Below are 20,180 nucleotides of genomic sequence, written 5' to 3' on the forward strand. Positions count from 1 at the left end.
TGTGTTCTCATCATCCCATAAACTGTGTGATATAAAGAAAGGGTAGTTATGAAAGACAAAAAGACTAAGGCATTCACTAAGTATTTTTATTCCATAATGTATTTAGCAGCATTTTTAGAATGTATATTAAACATTGTCCTGCAGGAAGAGTTAAATGTATGAAATTCACTGAAAACATTTTTATTTGACTGTAAATATTTGTTTTACAATTAGCTACACAAGTGAACCCATGCGATATCATGAAAGGAAAAAGATGCTATTGGATAGCTGAAAAAACAAGGGATTCTCCTGGTGGAGTCCTCTTCACCCATTATAGTAATGCCTGGTAATGGTGCTTTGAACATCTCAGCCAATCACTTTATTGATTAAAGAAATTCAGTTTAATAGATATGCAAAAAACTTGCAGTCCATATTTCACTGGCTTCCGTTATTCCTTAGGGGTTAATTAATATTTATTGCCACTATTACACAAAAGGTCTAAAATATTTACTATGTCTCTGCACGATAAAATGAACTTGTGCTCTTTAGGCAAGAATAGACTAATTCATATTGAACCATGTGTGACGTGGGGTGTGGGATGAATAGGGACTGACAAAAGGCAAGAAAATGTTCCCCCCTTGGGCTGTTGCTGCTTTCCACATAGACACACATTTTGTTGTGTTGGGAAAAGTCACTGTAGTATTTAAACAGTGTGTTAAAGGTGCTGTATCCAATTGATTGACTTTTTTTTGTTTTAGTCCTTTAATTGTTATAGCTGAGAATCAGGTTTTATTAATGTATGCCATTTTAGAAATCTGGATTCAAAACTAGTTACTTGTAAAGGCCACTTCTCCAGTACCACCGTGCTTAGTGTTCTCCATATTCTTGGATAGCTCGTCCTCCTGCAGCCAAGCTGGCTAAATTGTGTGGCTGTCTGAAACAGCAGATACAGAAACAGGCAGGCAAAATATTCACAGCATTTATACAGCCATGCTAAACTCACCACTCTAAAAAATTTCCCTAAAATTTTAATAACACAATGAAGTACAGGAATGTTACATACCCAGTGGATTTTGGGAGCCTGGAACAAGCTGCCCAGGCATGTTTTTGAGGTTGGTACTGCTGCCTGTTGGCACAGACAACAGGTCTTCAGCACCCTATGAACTCACTGTAGTGAGGAACATGTAAACACTTGGCAAGGTTAACTGTAGGCACTTCCCACGGCAAGTGAAATAAAGTCTATAAGTGAGATAAGATCCCAAACATATGTCTAGAAACAAAATGCAAATGTTAAATTGAAGGAACTTCTTAGATCAAGAAAGGCTTCAGTTATCTAATGAAGGTGGAACGGAATGAAAACCAGCAGGTATGTGGTAAGCAGGACCAAGATTGAAAACCACTGTTGTATACCTATTACAGTTCCAGATCAAAACATCAAAACTATTTAAATGTTAAAAATATTATTTGTATGCCCATGCTTCCTCAAGGACATGAGAAACATTTTCTTTAAAAACTTCTAAAAATGTTGTTTGATTTACACTTTAAAGAAAAACAAATATTAACATCTATTTGACTGAGTTTTTACATCAGTGCTGTGTAGTTTTAGTTTCCCTGTGGGAAACACATGTAGGTGTTGAATACAAGGGCGCCTTGTAAAAAAATACAGTATATATTTTTGACACTGAATCGACAGGAAGCTGAATAATTCCTGTAAAACTGTGAAACATGACACACTTATCAGGCAAAGCACTAGGACTGTTAATGAACGAGAAAATGATAAAACTAATTGCAAATTTTGAGTTATAGGTGGTAAAATGCATATTGCTGCTTGCATCTTTTTCCAGATTTCCAAGTAGACTGCTGATGTTAATTAAATTGGATCTAAATTATATATAAAATGTATCTAAACTAGTTAGGAATGTGGAAATTGTGTATTGCCACTGACAAATAAATAATTACAAGTAAATACAGATCCAGAAAGAATGTGAGAAATAGTTTCAGTTTTTGTCACTTTAATAGCACAGAAACTAACACCACATTGAAATTTCAGGGATTGCAGATATTGTCATTGCTCATACTTGTGGTAGTTCTTTTAAAATATCCTTTCTTGGGTCCTGAAGTTTATTGAAGTTTATTTTGAGTTTAGTCCAGCTGAGGTTTGTTTTCTTACAGGATTAAATTAACATACTGTACATTGGCACATGTACAGAGCAATAAAATCTAACTAGATAAAATGGCATGAAACTGGATTTTAACTCATGAGGGTGGCTATGGAATTCAGCCTCATATTACCTAGATATCAGATATCAATCAGGTAGCAGATATCAATCTTAGTTTTCCAAGGGCTAACAAATTGCATAGTTTTATGTGCATAGTTTGTTTCATGATGGCCAATGAATATTTCCCGTTATTTTCTTAGGTTGAGTGTCTTATTCTCATGTAACTTATGAATGCTTTAAATGCAGTGATTTTAAAGTAATAATTGGTTTTGGTTCAATTAAAACCCTGAACTGAGGCAGGAAAGGTTATTGTAAAGTGGTGTTTGTTGGTTCACCATTAGAGGGTGCTCTTGCCTTAAGACCAGTGACCCCCCTCTCCCGCAATGGCTTAGCATTGTGGTAGAAGAGTGAGATTCAGTAAGAAGGTTATACAGCAGTTTAGGTGAGCCATTACCTCAAGCCTCTTTTCCTGGTTTCCCAGAATGTACAGTATTATGGCTGTGCTTTGGTGTTTGACTTTTCCTTTGTGGAGATTGTTATTTAGGGAAGCACGTTTAAGAATACCTTAGACAGGTCACGTGGATGTATTTCAATCAATATTTTGCAGATCGGAATGTCAATTTTTAGAAGTGTCGTGGAAGTCCCTGAAATTGTTTTGGCCATGGAGACACATGCCCTGGGCTGTTCTTAGCTGATGCCGAGACCTTTCACAAGTATTTACAGTTTTGAAAATCACATGTCTTCTCTGAAAACTTCCTTGTAAAACGCAGTGTTTAGCTCTATGTCTGGCGGTGTCTGTCTTTAATTAGTCTCTAAAGGAACAGCTCGATAACAATGCAAAGTCCTGAGGTTGTTGCTCTTAGTGGGCCCGTATGCTTGAGTATCATTGTGCCCAAAAGGATGTTGTGCGTCTGTTCTCTCTCTGCCTCCCTCTCTTCCTCTCCTTGTTTTCTCTGTCAGCCCCTCTCCCTTCTTGTTTCTATCTTGCCATGTGTCCGGTCCCTTTACTATCCCTCCCCTCTCCCTTGCACTTTCTCTCTCAGTTTCCACTCGCACTCTCTCGCCCACTCTCTCTCACTCCTGCTCCCTCTGCCTGCGGAGGCCTCAGGAGCCAGAGCAGATGCCTTTGGAGCACTTGCTGCCTGTCAGTCACCGGCGCTGCCCTATCCCTCTGGAGGAGCTGTGGGGAGGGGCTGGGAGAGAGATCCGGCCCTGCAGTCTGCCTGCTCCGAGTCTGTTTCTCCCGGGCCTGCTTGCCCCCCTCCAAGGGGCCTGTCCCTCTGCCAGACCCTCACCCTCGGCTGCCTTCGCACGGGACACTGCTTAGGCTGACGTTCATTCTTCACAAGGGTCAGTTTTTCCCAAGGATTTTCAATGAGCAGTCATTCCAGGGCCAGGAAAAGCAAGACAAAGAGTTTCAAAAGTTGTTGCACTGTGCGTGCCTTCTGCATCACTGACATTCAAAGAGGATTTAAAGTGATTTGCTTTCATCATGGTGAAATCAGCCTTTAGTAACTGATGGCATAAAATACTGACTCACAGGGGTAAGTGTGAAAATCAGCTGTTCGTGGTGCTGAATGTGGTTTAAAGTTTTTTTTAAGTTTTCGGGCTTTTCCTAAAAATCTTTGTATGCTGTCAGTGACTCAGGGTACGACCTGTTTTTTCCTGTTTTGTATTTTTTGAATTTTCTCATAAGTTACAAATATTAGTTATGTGCAGTCAGGCTGTCGCACTTAAGGCAGGACAGGGCAAACTGGAATTAATGTGAGAAGAGCAGAAGAACAAGGGAGGTCTTTCACTGAGGAATTTGCTGGCATTCTGTCCTTCCTGCCTGCTGTTCCCAGCAGTGTTCTGGCTGCGACAATGGGGAAGTGCACACGTTGTAAACAGTGAGGAACTAAGGAAAGACGGTACTTTGTGCTGAGGTGCTCTTTGGTGGATGTTCAGACGCTGTGTGTATGAGATGGGAGTCTGACAGTTGCTGTGCTCGTCCACGTGCAGGGGTTAGACAAGGGAATCTTGGTACAGCTGGAGAGAGCTTGGACTGCTCCATCACCTCAAGAGCACTCTGGCACTCTGGCTGCCAAAGTAGCCTGGCACAGCTGGCATTGTGAATGGAAGTGAGATGAAAGCACTTCAGGGAAACTCGCTTTGAGGCAGGATATTATGTTTGAGAGCAAACCCACATCTTCTCTTAAATGCACTTCAGCAGTTTTGCTCAGAAAAGTTTCCATTGCTGCGTTGATATAAAAGACTACTGTTAATATATGAAAAAAAGAATATACATGACCAAAAAGAAATATCATCCTAGAACATGTGACCTAAGGGGTTACTTTTAGTTAAACTGGAAATGTTTTTGCTCTATCAGAAAGCTTTAGTTTTCCTTGTCCAAATAACTTTTCAAAATTGTGGTAGTATTTGGAACTGTGGATATGGTAGTTAGCACTGCTGCCGTACAGCTCTTGGGACCTGATATCCAGACTGGGATACCTGTAGTATAGAGTTTGCATGGTCCTTCATTGTCTTGTAGATTTTTTCCTCTCACCATGTTAATTGGTGTTTCTAAGTTATGCCTGTGTGCCCTGTGATGTACTGATGCCTCCTTCATAGTGAAGTTAATTCCACCTTTCACATTGTGTCTACCAGGTTAGGTTTCAGCTTTCTGAGAACGTCCGTAGCATGAATTGGCTATGGATGATGTATGGATTAAACAATGCCTAAGCCCAAAAAAATTAATGCAGAAAGAAGAAAGATTGGTGTCACGATAAAATGTTTGAGCTAATCTCTCCTGTATATTTACATTAGTAGAATTAATGCTTCAAATTCTAAAGTGCATCAGATTCAGGAAATTACAAAAAAAACTAAATATGATGTTTGCTCTGTGGAACTACACACTGTACAATATATATTTTGTTTAAATGTCCATTCTTCTAGGTGTTGTTTTGCTTTAATTTACTCCTCTCCCCACTTGAACAACACATACAGAACTCTGAACAGTCTATGATAATCCCTCTGTTGTTATATAATAATGTTGCAGTTACAAAAAAACTTTATAACAGTTATCACCCTTCCATATATTGAGGAAGCTAAAAGTACATCTCCAGCAGCAGTATAGAAAGTGAGTGCATCTTTAGTGTTGCTAAAAACAGCATGTTCCTGTTCTGGGTGATCTTCCTTTCTTACACAGTGTTTAAAAATAATACGGACACAGACCAAGCTGTTTGTCAGAGATTAGATGTATTTATTCCTGTTAGGGGAATTGTATTTATAATGCACTATTACTGTATCTACACAGCACTCTTCCTCTCCTTCTACAAGGCTCAGTTACAGCACAAGTACAGTTTGGTCAGTAAGGACAGAATTCAGTTTGCTGAAAACAAATATCAATAATGATAATAATATACAGCATACAAGCGTAGAAACTCCCACACAAGTATACGGGAGATGCCAAGGAATGTGGAAAAATGTCTTTGAATAGCATGCTGGCTCAAACGCGAAGGTTACGTCATTTGTCTCTCTCCCCTCCTCCCATTTGTCCAAATTGCAGCTGTTGTTTCGATTCTGGCTCCCCTGTGCTCATCTATCCTGAAGGTTTAACCCACTGAAACCCAGATGCACACAGGCGTCAACATGTAGTGCAACAAGATAACCAATGTCATAATGCTATTTTCAGTATATGTACAAGGTTTGAGAACCGTCTGCAGGACAATTTGTTTCATATAATGGGTTATATTGCTGTTCTGTGTGTGGAGGATATTTTCTCTGAAATTCTTGCACTGCAGAGGTGCAATTAAATATATAAATATACTGCTACTGTTTTAACTCTGTAAGTATATCAGCCTGTAGCAGTATGTAGTAATTGGGTGATTACCTTATATAGTAACTTCCTGTGATTCCTGATTGATGTAAAGAATTTGCACTCAAGAAATCATTATAGCCTTGCAAACAGTGAGACAAATTTCATCGGATCTCTTTATACTCACCAAATGATTTTTATAATCAAGACATTTTTTTTCTTTTGATTAGGAGTCACCAGCTCAACAACATTCCATTGTGACTTGTCTTTTTGTTTTGCTGGTTTTCAGAATGTGTTAAAAAGTGTATTTTTAGAACACGAGATGAAACAATAATCCTAATGCAGCTGCCTGACAGATTAGAGGTGCAGTGTCTGAGCTAAGCCCTTAATGTGCCTTGGGCTGATTTTGTCAGACTGTTGCCATAGCTGCAGACCAAAAGTACAGTGTGGCCTGTCGAATTGTAGAGAGCCTTTTCCTGTGACTGAACTGGACACATTGCTTTCAGTAGAGGACAACTGGAGCGACGTTTCCCATTGTGGGTATAGCTAAGTAGAAGCTTTGCTTAAATTTATTTTAGGGTAGATTTCCTCAAAGAGCAGCAGCTGATTGGCCTACTGACACTTCATAATTCACTTATGAGGAATTTCTCCTTCCCCACTTTGGGCAGGCCTCAGCTTTCTACTGATATTGCCCAAGGCCAAACCCAGCCCTGCTTTACTGCTTAGGAGAATTACCTTATGAAACAACAACAATAGAAATGAAATGGAAAACAAAAACAGGTGAAGCATTAGGACATACAATCTTTAAACCATGTGTCACTCATAAACAATTAACCTGCTTTTCAACATAGCTTTTACTTTAATCACAATGAATAATGAGGAAACTGTATTTAAAAGTGTTAACAGATACATTCTGTTTCCAGAGCAAATAATGAATGCTGTAAATCAACCTGAAATAATTATCTTTGAAAAAGTGTTTTTGGATGCCAGGTTCTCCTCAGGTCCTGTTTTTTGCATCTTCTTATCACGGTTGTTATTTTAGTATTCGGTGTGATTGATTGCAGGGGCTTGCTGATTTCCGTTTGACCAGTACACCCACAGTGTAGGTATAATGGTACAGTAGATTGGTTTCAGTGTTTGCTAATACTTTTTCTCCTGCTCATTTACACTATTTAATCATCGTCATCAGTGGCTTCAGCCACTGAAATATAAAAAATACAAATTTGGTCCATCCATTTGGCAGTTTAATACTAAGTTAATCTAGAACTTTGAAGTATCTCAATTTGGGCCTCAACTACCTGACTAGGACGCCTGTTGCACATTTTCACAACCATTTGTGTAAAGAAATGTTTCCTATAACCCTACATAACCCCTTAGAATTTATATACTTGGGATAGATCTCCTTTCAATCTCACTTGATCTTGACAGCTCCTTTAACCTATCCGTTTATGGCAATGTACTGTATACCCTGAGAACAGAAATAATTATTGTTGCTCTTCTTGGAACTCTTAAAGGCTATGATGTCCTTTTAGTGTTGTGGTGACCAAAAACTGTTCAAAAGGTTCTAAATGAGGTATTACTAATGTTTTTTTAACCAGAGCACAACATCCCTTGATTTAAACTGTGTGTATGCTTCTTGTGTGTATTTCTCACACTATCTTCATAAGGACAGAGAAGAATTTATAGCAACTGATCTTTTTCACAGGTATTTTACTTCACCTTAGAATAACCTCTCCAATGTACTGTAGACTGGATGTAAGATGTATTTTGCTACCACCTGTATTAATCACATTGTACTTAGTAATGTTAAATTGTATTTTCCATGTGTCTGAATCTATACAGTAATTCTCTTGCTGTGTCTTCTGTGTTTACCACACCCACTTGCAACTTTGTATCACTTGCAAATTTAAATAGTTTGCTTACGGTATCAGAAACTGATTTTTATATATATAATCTTAGGAAGAGATCTATATCTTCCTCTTAAATCACTGCCTACATCTGTCAATTAGAAGTTAATGCACTTTAAGATGTCATAGTGTTTCCTGATTGTGGACCAATTCTTAACCATTATGCATACAGTACATTACCTAGGGTTCCTGCAACTTTAAATTTAAGAATCAATTTTTTACGAGAGACCATATCTGGAAAACTAAATATGTTACATTATTTAATATTGTCATTTTTCTGATTCAGTTTTATCTTCCTGTAGTTAAAGTATTGGTTTATCATAAGGAGACCTTGTGAGCAAAACAGACATTTCATAGATCGTCTACAGAGCAGCTATGAGAATATTAATGTTATGTCATCATCAACAGGTGTGCCCTTAACAAAGAGGCATCCACGTCTCCTGAGAAAGAGACTTCCCTGCTGGTACCTAGCCCTCCAGAAGAACTCACCCTGCTCCCTCCCCGACCTGCGCAGAACTGCACGGAGACCCCCTCCCCCCTTCTGCCCCAGACAGATGACAGTAAACAACATCCTGCATCTTCTGTGCCTGCACAGAAGGATTACTCTGAACCCTTAACTCCTGAGCATTTTACAGAACAGTCTTCCTGTTTTCCTGGACTGACACTAGAACCCAGCCCAGAACTGCCTGTTGTCTCCCCATTTCTGATACCAGAATCCACCTCAGAACTCTATTCTGTCCCCCCAGTTCTAGCACAAGAACCCCTTCCAGAACTGCAATCTGTATCGCAAGTTCAGACATCAGAACCCAGTACAGAACTAAGCTCTGTATCACAAGTTCTGATACCAGAACCTAGTCCAGAACCGTGCCCTGTCCCCCCAGTTCTGACACCAGAACTTAGCCCAGCACTCTGCTCTGTCCCCACAGTTCTGACACCAGAACCTAGTTCAGATTTACACTCTGTCCTCCACGTTCTGACACCAGAACCTAGTCCAGAACTAAACTCTGTTCCCACAGTTCTGACACCAGAACCTAGTACAGAACTATTCTCTATCCCTCCAGTTCTGACACCAGAACCTAGTTCAGATCTACACTCTGTCCTCCCAGTTCTGACACCAGAACCTAGTCCAGAACTAAACTCTGTCCCTCCAGTTCTGACACCAGAACCTAGTCCAGAACTAAACTCTGTCCTCCCAGTTCTGACACCAGAACCTAGTCCAGAACTAAACTCTGTCCCTCCAGTTCTGACAACAGAACCTAGTCCAGATCTACACTCTGTCCCCCCAGTTCAGACACCTGAACCCAGTGCAGAACTGTGCTCTGTCCCCCCAGTTCTGATACCAGAACCTAGTCCAGAACTGTGCTCTGTCCCCACAGTTTTGACACCAGAACCTAGTCCAGAACTGTGCTCTGTCCCCCCAGTTCTGATACCAGAGCCTAGTCCAGAACTGTGCTCTGTCCCCACAGTTTTGATACCAGAACCTAGTCCAGAACTGTGCTCTGTCCCCACAGTTCTGACACCAGAACCTAGTCCAGAATTAAACTCTGTCCCTCCAGTTCTAACACCAGAACCTAGTCCAGATCTACACTCTCTCCCCCCAGTTCAGACATCAGAACCCAGTCCAGAACTGTGCTCTGTCCTCCCAGTTCTGACACCAGAACCTAGTCCAGAACTGTGCTCTGTCCCCACAGTTCTGACACCAGATCCTAGTCCAGAACTGTGTTCTGTCCCCACAGTTCTGACACCAGAACCTAGTCCAGAACTAAACTCTGTCCCCCCAGTTCTGACACCAGAACCTAGTCCAGATCTACACTCTGTCCCCCCAGTTCTGACACCAGAGCCTAGTCCAGAACTGTGCTCTGTCCCCACAGTTTTGATACCAGAACCTAGTCCAGAACTGTGCTCTGTCCCCACAGTTCTGACACCAGAACCTAGTCCAGATCTACACTCTCTCCCCCCAGTTCAGACATCAGAACCCAGTCCAGAACTGTGCTCTGTCCTCCCAGTTCTGACACCAGAACCTAGTCCAGAACTGTGCTCTGTCCCCACAGTTTTGACACCAGAACCTAGTCCAGAACTAAACTCTGTCCCCACAGTTCTGACACCAGTACCTAGTCCAGAACTGTGCTCTGTCCCCACAGTTTTTACACCAGAACCTAGTACAGAACCGTGCTCTGTCCCCTTAGTTCTGACACCAGAACCTAGTCCAGAACTGTGCTCTGTCCCCACAGTTTTGACACCAGAACCTAGTCCAGAGCAGTGGTCTTTCCCTCCAGTTCTGACACCAGAACCCAGCCCAGAACTACACTCTGTCCCTACAGTTCTGACACCAGAACCCAGCCAAGAGCTGCCCCTCTACCTCCTTCCTTTCACTGTTGAGAGCTCTGCAGACCCTTCTTCTGTCTCCCTGCAGGACACTTGTGTCAGGTAACTCTCTTTTCCTTTATATTTTTAGTCCCTTACATTCCTCTATGAGCATATCATAGGCTTTCGTTTCTCAAATATTTTTTACTGTGTGTGTTTTTGCTGAATGGAATATTACAGATCCAGATTTCAACATCTAAAAGGTTGATTTAAGAAGGTTTGAGTTGTTTGAAGTCCCAATGGCACTGATGTCAGAAACATTGTTTTAGTGCATGGTTTTCACCTCTTTTAGTGTTGAGCAAGGTCTTCATAAACAAGAATGTAACTCATTATGATGTTCCTACTGTATGTTCTAAAGGTGTTTTAAGGCTTTCATAATTATTTTATTCATATAAAAATAAATCATTTGATACCAGGTATTGATATTTATGCTGAATATTAAAACATTAAACTTTTATTTTATCATTAACATTGGCATTTAAAATTAACTTTGATGTATAATTAGCAGTGAGATTGCACTGTATTGAGTGCTCATCCTTAAATCAAGGCACTTGTGTGTTGGTAGTGCTAATCCTTGAGCAGACAGCAGGGGGAGTGAATGTTCTCCCGTTCTCAGTAGCTACTCCCCAGTGTAGAGATTGGAAGGAAGGAAAATAGATCTAATACTAAGGGCATTTATTTTGAACTAAAAAAGAAAGATGTGGCATTTCATAAATGGAGAGTGAATATGCTGTGCTGAAGGATGGGTTTTAATAAAGTCTGAAATATTAACAAGAAGCTGAGATAGTTATTGGCTTTTGGTACCTGTTGTATATAATGATTATATACACAGGGTCTAAGCTCTATACTTGACCTGCATTACCTTGCTGTATGGTTCCTGGGTTTTGGGTTTGTTGCTTAAATTGTAATGCAGAGAGTAACTTCAAGGAGACATTACATCAACATACTAATACATCTTTGTTACTCATTTCAGGACACAATTGATAGCCAAACAGTTTTAGCACTGTTAACAGAAATACATTGCTGTACAATAATATTTGAAATGTAGAATATTATCTTACAAACAATCCAGAGTTAAAATATATGGATGTTATGAGCAGGAACTATCCACTAGGATAAACTAGCACACCCGAAGAAGGCTCCACAGCCGAAAAGTTGTGTTCCTTTCTGCTCTTTTCAGCATGGAATAAACCTTTAAGTTGTTCCTGAACTATCCACTTGTAACTTCCAGTATATAGGAACTTTGACTTTTTTACTATAGCTTAGTTTGGGGGAGAAATAAAACAAGCTTGCCATTTAGCAATCTTAAACTCATATTGATCAGAAACTTCAAAAATCTGATCATAAGAACTGAATCTGACCACTGTAGTGACTAATCCATCATATTTACTATCCATCAATCCATCTATTTACTAATAAGATAAAATTGACATATGTCAGAAGTCAGGTGAACTTTGGGGTTTACAAAATTTGTTCCTCTCTATGCAGCTATAAAGGTAAAAGGCTACAGAATATAAATGTAACAGGATTAATTTAATCTTGAAACAAAATGGCTAAAATGTCACTTGAAGATCACTGTAGAAATTAATTTCTTCTTAAGGAATGAACACCACTGAGTGAAAACAGTAGAGTATGCAAAATGATTAAGGTTTGAACAGCTGTGTATACAATTTGAACTAGATCCCATGTGCACATTGACTAAGTCTATTGTGGTTCTTTGTTCATTTCTTGTATTTAACGGTGAAATATCAGTGGTAAAACAATTTTAAATAATCACACAATCACACCTTTGTAAGGAATTAATTCCTGATTCAATCTTATTTTCGATCTGCTACTGCCAGTGAGAACTGGAAGCCTGCAGGGAGATTAAGTGAGTGTGACAAATCTGCAGTGATGTCCTCCTAGTGCCACTGCCACTTCTACAGGGATGACAAATGGGGATCTGTATTCAGCAGTCCTCCAGGGATACAGCATCTCATCAGCCCTTGTCTCTTATTTTAACATGCTGAATATTAAAACATTAACCCATTAATATACTGCCAATTTAACCACAGATGCTTTGTTACTGACTTGTCCTTTACCACAGGTTGGGTTGGCAGAGCACATTGGTTGATCTGTGGGATTCTAAAAAACACTACCTCAGTCTTCTTCACTGATCAATATGGAAATTTGTTGGCCATCCCTAGGGTATGGCTGAGTGTACAGAGAAAATCGTTCTAATGAGGAAAGAAAAGATTCTTCTGGTACCTTTGCCGAAAGTCTAGTTCTAACATTTGAAGGTTTTTGCACCAGATAATGGGCACAACCTGTAAAAATGACACTGAGATGTCTGAGTACGAAGGTTATAAAACTATTTCACAGGAAGAATGTATGACCACTCTTCTGGCTTTTCAGTGGGACAATCACACCAAGCTTCAGTGGAAATTGCACATTTGGTTTGTAACCTTACTGTTACATTACATTGAGTGCCAATGATTTTTTGAATAAAATTGCACAGTCACAGTCACAAAGTCTTTCAAAATGCTTGATGGCGTTAAATTCCAATGCAGTGTCTTTCCTAAATCACATCAACACTCGCCTTGAGAATTAATGAACATTTAATGATGAGGTGCTCCTCTTTATCTGTGCTTCTCCAGCACATTTCATTATAAGCCCTCTCACCATCAGTACTGATAAACTGGGTTGCAGGGCTGCAGGGCTAAGTCCATCTCCCAGCCCTGTCATAATTTCCAAGGAATTATTAGATTATCTGGTGGCAGCTGTTAATGGAAAATTGCTTTGCGATTTTTATACCTATGTTTTCTGTGCCTTTGGGGCATGACTTAAACAGTGTCATTATCACAGAATCAGAGAAGACAGGGATCAGCAGTGAAAGAGACGGACCTTCCCCTTTATATTCTTGTGATACACAAATGAAAATAAAATATAAATCTGATGAATCCCACACAAAGATTTTTTTTCGTATCAACACAGAGCTGGTGTTCTTGTAATGAGTTGAAAGCGTTGTCGCCCTGTTCTGCTGATATAGTTGGTGCGAGCTATCATTTCATAACAGATGGTAGGGCAGAACACGCCATGTCTGTGTGCAGACTGCTGCCCTTACTCAAAGTGCAAAGTGCAGTGCTTGGCGACTGGAGTTCGCAGGGGGCTGACAGCACAATGTCAGTGATGCAGCCGGCTCTCGGAGCTGCCGAGGCGGGGTGAAATGACCCTGCAAAGGGGGGCTCTTGAAGGCTCCCCTGACTCTACTGACCTAGAAACCTCGGTGTATTTGCCACATCTTCACCCAGCTAACCACTGGGAATGGGTTAAGAGCTAAAATGGCGTGTAATGGCATATTAATTCTGAACTGTACTTAAAAACATCAGAATTATTGGACCAGATAGTACAATGATTTCACCCAAATTCGACAGGGCTTACTGCATTATTTTGCCATATACGTCTATTAAACATTATTGTCAGATTGTATGCTCAGCCTGTACATTTAAAGATACAAAGCAGATAAAATAGCGACATTATAGTGAGGTAGGCTGATCTACAGCAAAATAAAACAAAATACCCTCATTAAAAAAACACTTGTTCATCCCGCCTGCTGTTATCTCTGTCGCAGCCGCTGAGCCAGCTTTATTCAGGAAGCACAGGCAGGCACATGTGAAATCTGCAGACATCACAGCATGGGAAAAAACAGGTCGTCTTATCTTGTCCTTTTCCTTCACTTCAATGGTGCTGTAAAAGTCATTGCTGTAAGTGAAATGAGATCGCTTCTGTGAGGCTGCTGTTTTCTTCATTATTTTGACATTAAGGCGGACATTTGTAAAGTTCAGGCAGCAGTTTCTGAGCACTAAGTCAGACATCGAGTGGCTCATTACACATTAGCCTATGGCCAAGGCTCTCTCAGGCTGTGCCTGGTTCCACCCCTTAAAAGGACCTCACACTTGCACAAGCCTGCATCTCTTAGCCTATCTGTGTGATCGTCCAGGTGATGAAACAGTTCTGAGGCAGTTCAGCCTACAGCCACACAGAGCAAAAGTTCTCTACTACTTCCTAAAGCTTGTCTTTGGGCTTGTGGCCAAGGGCCAGTCTGGACTGTGCTAGGCCCCAATGGGGACAACCATGCGTATGTCTCCCCAGGCCAGAACTAGAGCAGGCCTGGGTTTCTATGACAACCGAGAATCGGCTTTCTTTTTTTTTGGTATGTGTAGGGGGGTTTAAGAACCGTTGTGCTACCCGTTGATTTCATAATGAAACAATTGCTCAGCTAAAACACAGGAGCACACATCCCCATATATTTTACAAACAGCCTGTTCTTTACATTGTAAAACACATAAATGTAAATGAAATAGCCCTTATAATATGTCTCTGAACAACTGCCAGTGGTGTGAGACTGAATGGTTTAATTAAGAGGCACGGGGGTCCATCATGGATCCTGTAGAGGGGTGTTGCAGTATACACTGTAGCTCTTTGTTTTTCTTTCCAAACTATGTACAATAGATTTATAATCCTTCCTGTGCAGCATCTAATAACTCCAACCATTTGATTTAGACTATGAATGCTCTGTTATTATTGGCATCATATTTCTATTCTATGTTGTCAAGGAGCTGACTCGTTTAGCCCTTAAAATATGTGTTGTTCGATGTGAGTGACAGCAAATTAGGTTTTCGACAAAAAATTGGTGCCCTGAGGCTAGACGGGACCACACAATTAATTAAATAAGATTGCTCATACAATAGGGTTTCACAGAAACTATGGTTTTTGAAAACATTGAACTGAAAATGTAATAATAAACTGTTCAATCATAAAAAGCATTTTACTCTTATTTATTCAAATAATCTCATATTTTGGCATAATGTTGAAATCAGTGAAATGATGGTGATGTTATTGATGAGCGGGGTTGTTATTTGACCTTTGAGCTCTTTGAGAACGGTGAGCTCTCTGTGTGAGAATGTATGGTGTCTGCTACAGGGCTTTGTTTACCTTTCCTCTTCTGGCATTGCTTGTTTTCAGAGCTGGAAGGTTCCATTAGTGGGAGGGGATCCCCTCATGCTAGCAATGGTGCTTTTTTTAGCCCATTTTTTATAGAAATGGAAATTTTAAGCATGCATACAGACCGTGTCGCTCAAGAGGGCCTTGGAGCAGACAGGCAGCCCTGCAGGGGGTCAGCTATTGTCTCCCCACCTTTCAGACGGGAGAATGCAGCAGCCCGGGCCAACCTCCACACATGGTCTTCAGGGAGATGTGAGGCAGAGCACTGAATGGGGAGGTGCTTTGTGCATCATCCACTTGCCTCTCTCATTTCTGCATCCCTCAGCCACAATCCTGCTCCCGGTAGCAGCTTCGACGAGAGGCCTTGCCTGCTTGCCTGCCTGTGCCGTTCGCTGGAGCCACAGACAGTGTGCTTGCAGACACAGCTCGTGCCTGCCATGTAGACAGAGGAGAAGGAGATGCTTTTGGCAGCAGTTCAGAGAAGGGAGAGGGGCTGCATTCACTGCTGCCACCCCTGCTGCTGTTGCTGCCGCTGCTACTGATGCAAGCAGCTGTTTCCATCTGCAGTGCAGTAAGGCAGTGCCTGGATTGCAAGCTCTCGCAGTGCTTCTCCGCGCACCGAGCCGAGAGGAGGGGGAGGTCGGCCCTGGCAGGGACTGGAGGGCAGTAGATGAGGATGGGAGGGACGCAGTCTCTGGAGCAAGGACAGGCCAACAGCCTGACTCGAGAGCCCGCAGAAACCATGTGAGTCTGAACCTACATTTCCTGTAGGACAAGGCCCGTTGTGCACTTAGACATTTCGTTGCTGTACGTGTGCGGGGCTGCAGACTGTGCGCGGCTGGAGGCAGGCTGCTCCAGACTCTCTGGGCTGCCGTGGAAGAGCCAGATCAAGGAACGCAGGCTTTTATTTCTCAAGAATGAGTATTCAGCTCTCAGCACCGTTTCATTCCTGCACTGTGTTGTAATGTGAGAACTTGACTCTGGACTTGAATAATGTAGATGAGGCTTTTGTAAGGGGTTTTGTTAACAGATCTCTCTGCAGTGCTGATCGCAAGGTAGCAGCAGCAGCAGCATAGGTTCCGATATAGCATGGGCTCTGGTGGTTAATGGTGTTTCGGGGAGTCTGGTGATTCGCAGGCTGTTTTCTGGGTTGCTGAGGAGAAGACAGGGCGAGAGTTGCTCAGGCAGAGGCTGTGGACTGGAGTGGGGCCCTGATCAGGTTTTCCTGTGATACATTTATGAGATCATTGTAGAACCAGATAGCAGCACTATTATTTTACGTTGTGTGAGATGGCGTAAAGATGTCCGTGACCTCTGTGTGTTTATTTACCACCATGTCTGCATTTCCCATGAAGGCTCTTGTTGGGGTTTGTTTTAATTTGGACAGATATTAATTTTGCATCTAGTCACATGCTTGGTGCCATGATATCACATTGTTTACATTGTTCAACCCTGTTACTTAATGTGAAATGTATTACCTCTTAACAACAAAGCTGCAATGATAAAGCATGCAGTGCATTCTTATATCTAAATATTCAGAAAAACAAATTTACATGATTCTCTCCCCAGTCCTGAAGGAACTAGCAGAATTCAATACAATTTCCATTAGTATTAGGAAAAGTCCTGCAAGAGCAATATCCTGCCCAGCCTAATTCAATCGCCGAACACTGCTCCAGTTTAACAACAGTACAGCTAAATAATTATATTAAAAACTAATCCTCTTTATCAATTACCCTCCCGCTTTCTCAGAAGCATTGTTAAGTATCAAATTCATCCTGTAATGGAATATTTTAGTATTTGTATGTTTAACATGACTTTGTTAAGATTTTTCTGTATTGGTACTGTATTCCCAGTTGTTTTTTGTAATGTAGCTCTATTATTAACACATTGCATCCTAATTACTTTCTGTCTGTCAGACAAACACAAAGTGGAGTTCTGAGGAGAGAAAACATGGACCGGTAACACTGTCTAGGGGTACTCCTGCTCTCTGAAGTCACACCTTGGAGACCGTGTACATAGATGTGCACTGTTACTAGTCATCATTATTCACATCATCTGTGAAGAGGGAAGTTGAAATGCATGAAAAATATAAGAAATAACAGTTTACAGTCACCAATCCCTGGATGTCTTTGTTATATTCTCTTCTGTGTATTAGTCTGGTATTGTTTTTTTTGTTAACAATAATCTGGTGATGCCTGACGCTTTTTTGTTGTTCTTAGTGCGGTAAATGAAGCAATATTTATTTGGTTATATCTGTATTATATACAGCATTAACTGTTGGGTAGGGTTACTGTAGATCCTGTGCAGAGACAGCTGTGTATCATTCATTATAAATTTGGAGTTCCAGATGTTCATCTTTCCCTGATGCTGTAGTTCCTCACTAAGTGAACAGTGCTCTGCTTCTCCTTTTGCGTGGGCTCTGTGATTTCATTGATGTCATTCTGTAAAGACCACAGAATAAATGACAAGGATATGTTTTGCATAACTTCTAAATCTTTCTTATGATACACAGGTGTGTGTTATATGTACTCTGATGTGCCATGTAGAAATATGTTCTACAGACAGCAAATAATTTCCATACAAGTAATTGAGACATAAAAATATGTTTTTATAAAATACATTTACATTTCTGAAATTTTGTGCCTTTGTGCAACACTTCTGTGTACAGTAACTAGGCTCATTTGTCACTCATTAGGGTTTAAGTGGCTGTTAGGGCTGTTCTTTTATTCTCAATAGCTGTGCAGAGTCCCAGAGGCTATGCGGGATATCCAGCTGTGCAGCCCCTGCCTGCTCACTGCCGCTGAATAAAGAGCAGGCACTCAGGGAATGACAGGAAATCGTTGTGATCACAAATCTGTGGCAAATGATCTGAAAATTGTATTCACAGGGCAGTTTCCTTTGATAAAGCAATAGTGTGTTACACATGTGCTGGATCAAACATAATTCTCTAAAAAGAAATCAATAGCCCCTCTTTTTTGTTCCTGCTCCATTGTATTTGTATGGCACATCAGATCTCTATTGCCCAGTGTGTCCCAGTACGGAAGTATTATAGGTTTTGAAACTTCTGCGCTAATAAAGAAAGGACTGGGCAGCTTAGGTTGTTTGAACATGAGGCTGGTATCACCAGGGGCAGGATATCAATCATATTTGATATGAGGACTGGGCACCCCTCATTACCTGGTTATGAGAAGAATGGTGCCTTTCTCCTATGACCTGAGATGAATGAAAAACTGTACACACATGCACACTCTTATAAGGATCCTTAGTTTAGCTAAGTCTACCTTGACAGACCCATTTCCAACTTTTAATATGATGTTCAGGATTCTGATATATATATCTACTCTTATACTGTAAACCAGTTTTGTGTTTGAAACCAATCTTTTCTGTGATCAGGGCCCAAGCAACCTGCTGATGTTGTCTAGTAAGGATAGTGTTCAATTAATACAACGCTAAACAAAACAGCAGACTAATTTTCAAAAAGCATCTCTGTTGTTCCTGCTGTCTACATGGACAATTGTGTGAAGTTATGTAGAGGTTTTATGTCCTTGGTTGTAACCCCCTAGAGCAGCTGCCGCCAGACTCACCAGACTGGCTGTTCACACAGCAGAGAGACACATCAGCACCTTTCCACACACAACGCTGTGTGTCGAACTGAAAAAGGGAACGTCTTTATCACCTGATAACAAATTTAAGCAGGAAGAGATGAGGAATATTGCGAGAGCAGATGAAACATTGATCTTGAACAAGCAGCTTCCTTCATGTTTGATCACCCTGATGATAAAGCTGCTAAGGTGTCTTTTTGAAACATGCAATTAAAATCCAACCCCCTTAATGCCACCAATAGACATTTTGCTTCCATTGTTTCAGAGCTCTACATGTCATTTGCTGTTTAGACTCTGGGCTTCTTTCAGATCTCAAACTAACACTGGGAAACCATGGGTTCTGTTCTGTTTTTCCAAGGTCGGGGAATGCCCAAGCCATACCAGATCTTTCTGCACTCGGTATCATCTCTTTCAATCCTGTCTTAAAATACACTTTATACTCTTCCTTTTAATTGTATTAACTATTTTAATTTGAGCATACCTGTTCATGATTTGATTGTTTTATTGTTCCGTGCCTTGAGATGATAATACCATGATTGATAATCAACAAAAAAAGGTTGTTCTTATTATCATCCCTTATTAGTCTGCAGAGTATTGGCCCTGGAGTTACTGTGCTGTTTCAGTACACATTTGGCCTAATGCTTTTCAGATCAATTTCTTTTATAAAAAAGTGGTAGTCTTTCAAGAAGGATGTAGTTTGTAACAAATGGCACAGGAAATAGGATGTCCTCCATTGTTTAGTACTTTGATACACATAAAATTGTATGAACTGTGGATTCTTTGCAAATTGTCCTGACCAATCAAAAAAGGCAGATATTTTAATATTATATTAATTTTATACATCAGCCAATTTTAATTACATTAATAGCTTAAATTATCCAGAACTAGGTCCTGTATTTTATAAGAGCCCACAGTTCTTAAAAACCTAAAAGTATTTAATGTAGTTGGAGACCCCTTTGTTTCTATTCATAGGTGTGTCAGGTCCTTGTAAAACAGACAAAGGTCCAATATATACATATTAGTCAGAGTAAATCCAACACCAGGCCTTCAGATACATTCCAACACAATTTTTTTAGTTTTTCTACCTTCATAATTAAACAGCTGAGATCATTATTAACTGTCAACAAACTGTCAAGTTGATGAAAAGGCTTTATTTGTATAGAGAAATGGAGATTTTCTGTTCAACAGGCACATGGAAGCTTTTGCATTTTACAAAGATGCTTTCTTGATGTAGTGGTTATTTTTTAATGATAATAATTGTGGTTGATATATATTTCTTATGTATTTTCTTTAAAATACATATAGAAATTCACTTTTAAAGTTTTTATTA

At 40.4% G+C, this 20,180-nt stretch overlaps 1 protein-coding gene across 7 annotated transcripts in view; it reads left to right on the plus strand.

The window, feature by feature from the left end:
• The window catches only part of tacc2 (transforming, acidic coiled-coil containing protein 2), a 72,614-nt gene that overhangs the window by 22,780 nt on the left and 29,654 nt on the right, over positions 1–20,180 (plus strand). For 5 of the 7 annotated variants that reach the window (XM_069189039.1, XM_069189036.1, XM_069189037.1 and 2 more), the window contains one exon: positions 8,310–10,328. The exons of 1 other annotated variant lie outside the window; for it this stretch is intronic. In XM_069189039.1, coding sequence (XP_069045140.1) covers positions 8,310–10,328 — 2,019 coding nt within the window. Of the gene's footprint in view, positions 1–8,309; positions 10,329–15,355; positions 15,993–20,180 lie in introns of those variants that run through there. One more of the 7 variants, XM_069189041.1, reaches the window with a different exon arrangement.

Source organism: Lepisosteus oculatus, chromosome 4 (genome assembly GCF_040954835.1).
Source record: "Lepisosteus oculatus isolate fLepOcu1 chromosome 4, fLepOcu1.hap2, whole genome shotgun sequence".
NCBI classification, from domain to species: Eukaryota; Metazoa; Chordata; class Actinopteri; order Semionotiformes; family Lepisosteidae; genus Lepisosteus; species Lepisosteus oculatus.